We start from the raw sequence: 9,185 nt of genomic DNA, 5'->3' as shown, positions 1-9,185 counted from the left end.
TTGGTTGAATGAGGTTTGTACGATTTGTACAAATAACGTGGTTTGCAAAGTAAACCTAATATATATATACATATATATATATATATATATACTATCTTATTAACCAAATTTACTAAATGTCTTAAAGTCTTAAATTAAATACAACATCTAAAACACAAAATACTTATTCTTAAGGCTCAATTGCTTTTAGGTTCCCAACAATGCATGACTCAATTACTTTTAGGTTCCCAATATGACTATTCAAATTGCTTTTAGCTTCCCAACTATACATAGCTTATTGCTTTTAGGTTCCCAACTATTCAAATTGATTTTAGGTTCCCCAAATGACGATTCAAGCTTCAGTGTCATATATATCAATCCATGTTCCTCTTCCGTCCCAATCTTCAAGCTTCCATCGCCAGCTTCCTTCAAGCTTCCATCCCCATCTTCAAGCTTCCATCGCTCCTCTACTCGAATCAATCCATCGCTCCTTCCATGTAATTACTCTTGTACCCAGTAACATTTCATCACTCCATCACTTAGACACTGGAATCGATCCATCACTCAGATACTGGAATCGAGTAATTGACTTTTGGGTGGTGATGGGTCTAAAGACCCTTTACCAGTACTTTGAGAAATGAAATGATAGAAGAGTGTTAGGACTGATTTTCAATGTAAATTGTATTAGTCTTGAAAGATAAATATTGTCTTATAATTAAAATAGATATCGTGTTTGACTTTGTATGTTGTTTGACTTTGACTTTCAAGGGTTTTGACTTTGACCCTATAAATAGCTTGCTTTAGTGTAAATCTTGGAAAAGGAGCTCATTTGTAAAATTCAGTTTACGTAATAGAGGTTTGACTACTTTGACTATTTCTCTCATCTCTCCTCTCAAGATCTTAATGTTCATATCTCCCAAATCTGCCATGGATTCTTGAATGTTTGAAGATTATTAAAGATTGATCATAAAAGAGGACTCTCAATTGGTATCAGAGCAGGAGTGCATCGAAATCAAGAAGAAGAAATCACTTTTTGAAGAATTTTTGGAGAAAAGTTTATGGATTTTTTTTCTTCATGTTCTTATTTTTCTTTGAATTTGATCCCATTTTTTTATAAAAATTTTGTGTTTTCGTATTAAAACCATGATCAATCTATGCGGAATTACATTGTGAATCTTTGTTATTCACAAAATTTTGTGATTTGATCATTTTATTTTCAAGTTTTAATCGATTTAGTGTTTTTAAAATTTTTTATGTTCTTGATTTTTGTTTCAAAAACCAGTGTTTTGATCCATTTTAGTTTTTTTTTTCTGTTTTTTTGTGTTTTGGATTTTTTTTTTGCTAAATCGCTCAAAGCCCATATCTGGATTTGGCCCAATCTATTAAGCAATTATTTCATCGTACAACAGCCCATTTACACTTGATTCATCTTCATCGCAAGACTTCATCGCTCACAGACTTGTTCGTTTTTTCCCTAAATCGAAGAACACTGTCCGATTTCAACAAACTCGCTCACCTCTTCGTCCAATTTTGGTGTAAATCGTTCACTGTTTCATCCGTATTTCTCCTAAATCGGACAGCAGCTTAACCGGATTTTGTTCTTAAATCGTTCATATAGGTTTCAAAGATTCAAGGTAAATCTCATTGACCGGATTCATAAATCGCTCAATCAATCTATCCGGATTTCTAAATCGCTCATCCACTTCATCCGATTTAGCACTTATCCGCACAAAGGTCTAATCGATTTAGGATACATCGCTCAATCTCTTAGTCGATTTTTGTTCTTCATCGCATAGATTTTCCCTCACTGCCTTTCATCCGATTTAAGTTTAATCGGACAGGTCCATCTTCATTGTTCAACCAGACAGTCGATTTGGACATCATCGCATAGCTCATCTGTCCAGACATGGTTAAATTGAACAATGGTTTGATCGATTTAAGCCTTAATATCATATAGGTTGTTGTTTGATTTTGAGGTTCTGAAGCGCACAAAGATTTTGAACTCACTGTCAATCCAAATCGTTCAAGTGAGAAGTAAATCGCTCATTATATTCTTCTTGGCAGCAACTTTCTCGTCCGATTTGGCTTTCATTTATTCTAAATCGTTCATCTCTTCCATTTGGTGTCATTAATCTGACTAGAGCGGACTTGTGTAAATATGTGTTTTCAGACTGTAAATTGAACACAGACTTAGTTGTATTTGTGATTTAGCTGTATTTGTTGAATTGCTGGAAAATTCTATTTTTACTGCTGGGTTACAAGGCTATATTGCACATTCATGTTGTTATTGAGGAATGTGAGATTATTGATTTTCGTAGAATCAGTGCAAGGGAAGGATTTAGATTTGTTCTGTTTTTAATCTGGTTATCCGGACATAGACTTTGACCAGATTAGACCTAACTAATAAATTGTAAATCTCCTCTCCTCTCCTCCTTTCATTCCATCCGATATATATATACAATATAATCCCTATAAAGAAGGGAAAAATACCTACCAAAGATAATCCCTATAAAGAAGGAAAAAAATACCTACCAAAGATAAATACCAATTCAAATACAAAACATAGTTATCATCATATCGTCTAATAGCCCCCCTCAGTTGGAGCAGGAGGAGGACAAATGCCCAAACTGGATCTGAAATCCAAGAAAAGTTGTCGTGGTAATCCATTGGTGAATATGTCTGCGTACTGGTATGTAGAAGGGATATGCAGAACTCGAACGTGGCCAATGGCGACTTTGTCACGCACAAAATGGATATCCATCTCAATGTGTTTAGTGCGCTGATGMTGTACAGGATTACCGGAAAGATACACGGCAGATACGTTGTCGCAATAAACCAATGTAGCTGTTTTGAGAGGAGTTTGTAATTCGAGAAGGAGATTTCGTAGCCAACAAGTTTCGGCTACCACATTAGCAACTCCTCAGTATTCTGCTTCCGCACTAGAATGAGACAGTGTGGGTTGTCGTTTCGCAGACCAAAAGATTAAATTATCGCCTAAAAAGACACAATATCCGGATGTAGAACGGCGAGTGTCGGGGCACCCGCCCCAATCAGCATCTGTGTAAGCAAGGAGCTGAGATGGCCTGGAAGAGTATAGTTGTAACCCAAGTTGGACAGTGCCTTGGAGATAGCGAATGATGCGTTTCAGGGCATTCATATGAGGTTCCCGTGGAGCATGCATAAAAAGGCAAATTTGCTGAACGGCATATGTGATGTCAGGTCGCGTAAATGTTAAGTATTGTAGAGCGCCGACCAATTTTCGATATGCCGTAGGATCGACGACAGGATTCCCAGCTGAAGCGCTGAGTTTGGAGCCTGTATCGGCGGGGGTTGCGACAGGTTTGCAATTTTCCATCTTGGCACGTTTAATGATTTTGGGAAGTGTATTTTTGTTGAGATAAAAACATTCCACCTTTGGAGTACGTGACCGAAATCCCCAGAAAGTATGTAAGTTTGCCAAGATCGTTCATATCGAATTCGAATTTGAGAGAAGCAATAATTTCAGCTTTAAGAGTATGTGACGAAGCTGTGAGGACGATGTCGTCAACGTAGACGAGAAGGTAGGCGTACTCATGTTGTCTTCGAAAAATGAAGAGGGAATTGTCGCTTTTGCTACACACAAACCCGATGCTAAGTAAGTATGTCGYGAACCGTTGATACCATGCACGTGGGGCCTGTTTTAAKCCATAYAAAGATTTGCGAAGCTTGCAAACGTATCCAGRAAAAGAAGGATCCGTSAACCCGGGTGGTTGATGCATGTAAAYCGTTTCTTTGAGATGCCCATGTAGAAACGCGTTTTTGACATCAAGTTGGTGAATGGGCCAATTTCGGCTTAGCGCAAGGCTTAAAACCGTGTGGATCGTAGYGGGTTTCACCACAGGACTAAATGTTTCGTCACAATCAATACCCACCGCCTGTGTTTTACCATTAACAACCAATCGAGCCTTGTATCGCTCAAGAGTACCATCAGATTTAAATTTGTGCTGGAAAATCCAATGACAACTAATCACATTAATATCACGCGGACGAGGAACCAAATCCCATGTATTTTGTTTAAGTAAAGCATTAAATTCGTTGGTCATAGCACAGTTCCAATTTTGGTCAAGAAGGGCGGATTTGGTATTAGTGGGAAGAGGAGAGAGGGAGTYGGAATGTAGAGCATATTTGGGATTTGGTTTGCARATACCGCTTTGGGAGCGAGTGTRCATGGGGTGGATGGTGGTAGGTGGAGGTGGTGGCATTGGTTGAGGTTGGACCGTGGGTAGGGGGTTRACGGGAGGGTTGGTTGGGGGTGGGGATGCGTTGTTAGGGCTAGTGGTGGGTGAAGGTGGAGGTGGGTGAGAGATACGATGGGATGGAGTAGTGGTGTGGTTTAGGGGATTGAGATAAGGAGAGACAGGTAWGTCTTCGAGAAATTCGTAGGAAGAGRAGGGGTAAGCATAACGATGTTGATATGGGTATGTGTTTTCGTCAAAGGTTACGTGGCGGGATATAATGGGTTTGTCGGAGGAGAGAGTGTGGCAAAGATATCCACGATGGTTGGGAGGGTAGCCGAGAAAGATGGAGGGAATGGATCTTGGGGCAAGCTTGTTAGGRGTGGTGGCAGAGATGTTGGGATAACATAAGCAATCGAAAGTGCGTAAGTGAGAGTAAGTGGGTTTGCGAAGATAAAGGATTTCGGTAGGGGTTTTGTTGTGAATGGTGGTAGAGGGGAGGATGTTGAGGATATAAGTGGAAAAAGATAACGCAAGATGCCAAAGGGATGGGGGTAAGGAGGCGTGAATGAGGTTGGTACGGATCATATTGTTTAARGTGYGTATTATTCGTTCAGCTTTGCCATTTTGGGGGGAGGTGTAGGGGCATGTAAAACRAAATTGGGTGCCGGTTTTCAGAAAGAAATGTTGGAGGGATAGGTTATTGAATTCCCTCCCATTATCGCATTGGAGAGTTTTAATGGTTCGGTTAAATTGGGTTTGGATTAGAGTGTGAAATTGTTGGTAGATAAAAGGGACTTGACATTTTGTTTGTAAAGGAAAGGTCCAGATAAAGTGTGAGAAATCGTCAAGTAACACAAGATAGTATTTATGACCATTTTTAGATTCGATGGGAGAAGACCATAAGTCCGCATGTATTAAATCAAAGGGAGCAAAAGTAATTGTAGAAGATAATTTAAAAGGTAAACGACAATGTTTTCCAAGAGAACATGCATTACAATGATCTTTGAAATTAAAACTAGAATCGAAAACATTAGAGCTAAGCAACTTAAAAACAGGAAATCCCGGGTGACCAAAACGATTATGCCATGTGGAAGGAGAGACGGCGTGGAGAGCAACAGAAGGGGACTTGGCGGGACTAGGTTGGAAGGAATATAAATCACCGTTGCTGTTGTGTCTCGTAAGGACCTTCTTCGTGAAAAAATCCCTTCACAAAAAAACCGAGAGGGTCAAATTCTACCGACACAAGATTGTCTCGAGTAAACTAACGGACATAAACAAGGTTTTTAATAATTTTAGGAACATGAAAAACATTGCGAAGGGTGTAAGAACGGTTAGGAAAAGAAAGGTTAGCGGGACCTTGACCACGACTTGGAATAACTGTGCCATTGCCAACTAAAATTGAATGCGGTTTATTTAAAGAAAATAAATGAGAAAGATTACCTGCATCGTTTGTGAGATGTGATGTGGAAGCCGTGTCCATGTACCAAGAGTTATCCGGGGGACGAAGGTGCATGGTATGGAAAGCYTRCTCSAGCTGCGTAGGAGTCATGGGTACACCGTGTTCACTAGTATAATGAGCTTGGGAAGCCCCTGGCTGTTGATGGCGAGCCGTCGRTCTTGGASTGGGGCCAAGAAGACCCATTTGGAATCCTTGAGAAGCTGTCGGGTAAGGACAGGGAGGCACAGACCATGGAGCAGGTTGGTACCATGGATGGGGCCAAGTGAAGGGATTTGCACTGAAGTTGGTGCGTCCCCGTCCCCTTCCGCGACCACGATAGGAGMWACGACCGCCGCGCTGATATCCCCGGTAACCACCCCGTCCGCCACGTGTGGTGGTGTTGGTGCTGTGGGCGGTGTCRGAGGGAGTAACATCGTTAGGACCAGGATCGRTGGAGTTTTGCGTAACAAGCGCTTGAGCGACAWGGGAGGATTGATTTTTRCGTCGAGTTTCCTCCAATATGAGTTGAGAGYAGGCTTTGTTGAAGCTTGGCAAAGGTTCAGTTTGTTGAATCAGTGTYGCCACGGTATCGTATTCGCCTTTGGTTAAACCTGAAATCAATTGGAGAACCATTTTTGTTTCAGAGATAGGAGTACCTAYATTGGCGAGTTGATCGGCAAGGCTTTTGATACGGGAAGTGTATTCRTTGATGGTGGAGAAAGCCTCTAGACGAGTGGTATTGAATTGTTCTTCGAGGTAGATGGATCGTGTAGCCTTGTTATCTTGAAAGATCTCCTGTAAACGATCCCATAGTTGTTGAGCGGTGCCCCCGGGTTTTATAATTGTTTGGAGGAGATCGGGAGTGATGGTGGCGAATATCCATTGTTTGACAATGGCGTCAAGGCGTAGCCAGGTAGCATCATCGACATCAGCAGGTCGAGGGGCTTTGGGATTGATATGATCGAGAACGTTGTAGGCACAAACATGGATGTTTAATAGTTCCATCCAGGAGGCATATTGACCATCTAATCGATCGAGGATGAGAGGGATAGAGTTTTTGATGTTATTAACACGAAAGGGAGATTTAGAAGAAGAAGATTCAGGTTGAGTCATGGTGGAAGAAGAAGAAGAGAAGGCGTGCCTGATCGGTGGCAGCAAGCAGGGAAGAAGAAGGCCGAATAAAAACGATTTTGTTTAGGTATGCTCTGATACCATAATAAATTGCAAATCTCCTCTCCTCTCCTTCTTTCATTCCATCTGATATATATATACAATATAATTCCTATAAAGAAGGGAAAAATAACTAACAAAGATAATCCCTATAAAGAAGAGAAAAATACCTACCAAAGATAAATACCAATTCAAATACAAAACATAGTTATCATCATATCGTCTAATACTAACAACTTTGCCTTGGGGGCCTGTTTGTTTAGTGACAAGAGTCTGCCCAAGCATCTTCCCAGCTATCTCTTCGACCTGATCAATTTTGACAATGTGAACTCCGCCCTGAAAACCACTTGTGAACTTCCCTATGCCCCGTTGTTTAGTGACAAGAGTTGTTGCTGTTGCCATCTTCAACCATGGTCGATTTAGTAGCGAGCTTGTTCAACAATCCTCTCACCATCGTTGTTCTAATTGTCAAATGTTAGGATTAAATCACAAACAGAGAAATCAAAGAGGAAATGGGCAGTTTTATCTTCCAGATGTTGTTTTAGCTGAAAGTTTTGGTCATCCTGTTTTAAGTTTTGTTTCACCACTGCTTGGAAGCTGTTTGGACTGGACAAAGATACTTGTATCAACAATCAAAATAATACTGGACAAGGCTTTGGACAGCCTGCTCGGATAGGATCTGGCCAACACCCTGTTGGACAAAAGTTTCCAAATTTGGAAAATTGAAGAATCTTCCTAGTCTCGCTGATGCAAAATTGACTGGCTCAAGGAGAAATATCCAAGTTCTAGAAGCAATTGAGGACATTGGTTCTACTCCCAGCATGCTTTCTCCACAGGACTATTAAAGAAGAAATTTTTTTTCATTCTATTGCACCTGGATGGCTTGCAAGTGACAGACAGGGAGTTGTTTCTGCTTCAGGATTTCGTTTCAGTGCTGAAAAGAGTTGGTTTTGCTGCTGCAAATATAGTGATATTGCCACTTAGTTACTTTGTCAATTCAAGTGTGGAAGCTTCAAGAACTCAACTGGCCGACAGCAGTATCAACATATTACTTATTCATTATCGTAAATGTATTCTTGTGGAATCTGTGAAAAACAGCATTGCTGGTGTCACTTCTGAATTACAGGGGGAAAGAAGAAACAACTGCAGGTGGATAAGTCAGATGATGAAGCTGTAAAGAACCATTTGTTGTAGACATTCATTGCTCTAAGGCTTAACTGTTTTTGGGCTGATTCGAAGAAACTTCTGTTTGAATTCATTTTTTTTTTGCAAAGGCTGTAAATCGAATTTGAGTTGGTTGTTAGTTCGACTTAGCCTTCATTGGTGATCTCTGTTTTGGTTTTTTGTAAATCACTTACCTTTCATGTTTATTATCACAATTCTCAGAGCTTGATTGTATTTCAGATTTCTCTAGATTGGGTTTTACATAGGATTCAGGCTGTCGGATTTGATAACTCGCTCATAGGCTTGGGCGGATTAGACTTCTCCGGACTCTACCTCGGTCACAATCACTACTTGCTTTTCTCGCGGCTCATCCGGATTCACTTCTTGGTTTTGAAAACAGTTAAAAACTGTTAAAAACAGTCAAACACAGGAAGCCGTGATTTGATTCTATCATCTTGTCCGGATTTGATTCTATCTTTTGCCAAAAAAATATTAAAATCATCCGGTTTTGACAATTTTTTGTTCATTCTTAACCAAATCTGTTTCATTTTCGATTTTTTTTTGTTTTATCTGTTTTGGTTTGTTTTAGACTGTTTGAGAATTTTTAAACTGTTTTACGTCACATAAATTGTTTTTTATCAGTTTTAACCATTTTTGACTGTTTTTAACAGTTTTTAACTGTTTTCAACAGTTTTTGATTGTTTTTACTGATTTTGACTGTTTTCGCTGTTTTCTATTTTCTCAACAGTTTTGTGTTTTTCTGATTTTTTTTAGCTTAATTGATTTTGATTTCTTTAATTGATTTCATAGTATTAGATCCTGTGATCAATCTGATTTTAAACTGGCAGTTTCGTTTGAGAAGGAGAATGTGGATTTGAGAATTAAAATCTCTGAGTTGGAAAAGAGTGTAAAGGACTACAAAGATAAATACATAAATATGTTTGATGAAAATTACGCAGATAAGGAATTTATTAAGGATCTGCAAAAAGAAAATAAAGTTTTGAGAGAAAACTCTGAAGAAGATGTATCAGTAAAGGTCAGTGAACTTGAGAAAGCTTTGGACACAGTAAGGAAAGAGTGTGAAGTAGAATTGAAAACTTGGAGTAAATTTAACAAATATCTATTTGACAAACTCCAAAAAGTCCAGAGTGAACTTAATGTTAAGAGAACATTTCTAAGGAATTATACTGAGACTGAGATTGATCTGAGTGAGTTAA

The 9,185-nt window shown here is 39.5% G+C and overlaps 1 protein-coding gene across 1 annotated transcript; it reads right to left on the bottom strand.

Moving 5' to 3' along the window:
* Nucleotides 1–2,899: 2,899 nt before the first annotated feature.
* Nucleotides 2,900–3,334, bottom strand: LOC112512898 (uncharacterized mitochondrial protein AtMg00810-like). Its single transcript, XM_025119026.1, has one exon. The coding sequence runs from the start codon at nucleotides 3,332–3,334 to the stop codon at nucleotides 2,900–2,902; it is 435 nt and encodes a 144-aa protein (XP_024974794.1).
* Between the last annotated feature and the right edge of the window lie 5,851 nt (nucleotides 3,335–9,185).

This window comes from Cynara cardunculus (assembly GCF_001531365.2).
Source record: "Cynara cardunculus var. scolymus isolate 2C chromosome LG 5, CcrdV1, whole genome shotgun sequence".
NCBI lineage: Eukaryota > Viridiplantae > Streptophyta > Magnoliopsida > Asterales > Asteraceae > Cynara > Cynara cardunculus.
Note: the sequence above shows the minus strand (reverse complement) of the source record. Positions and strands in the feature narration are given on the sequence as shown.

Coding starts and splice junctions, on each gene's coding strand:
- LOC112512898 (XM_025119026.1), bottom strand. CDS start 3,334: ATGGAAAATTGCAAACCTGTCGCAACCCCCGCCGATACAGGCTCCAAA.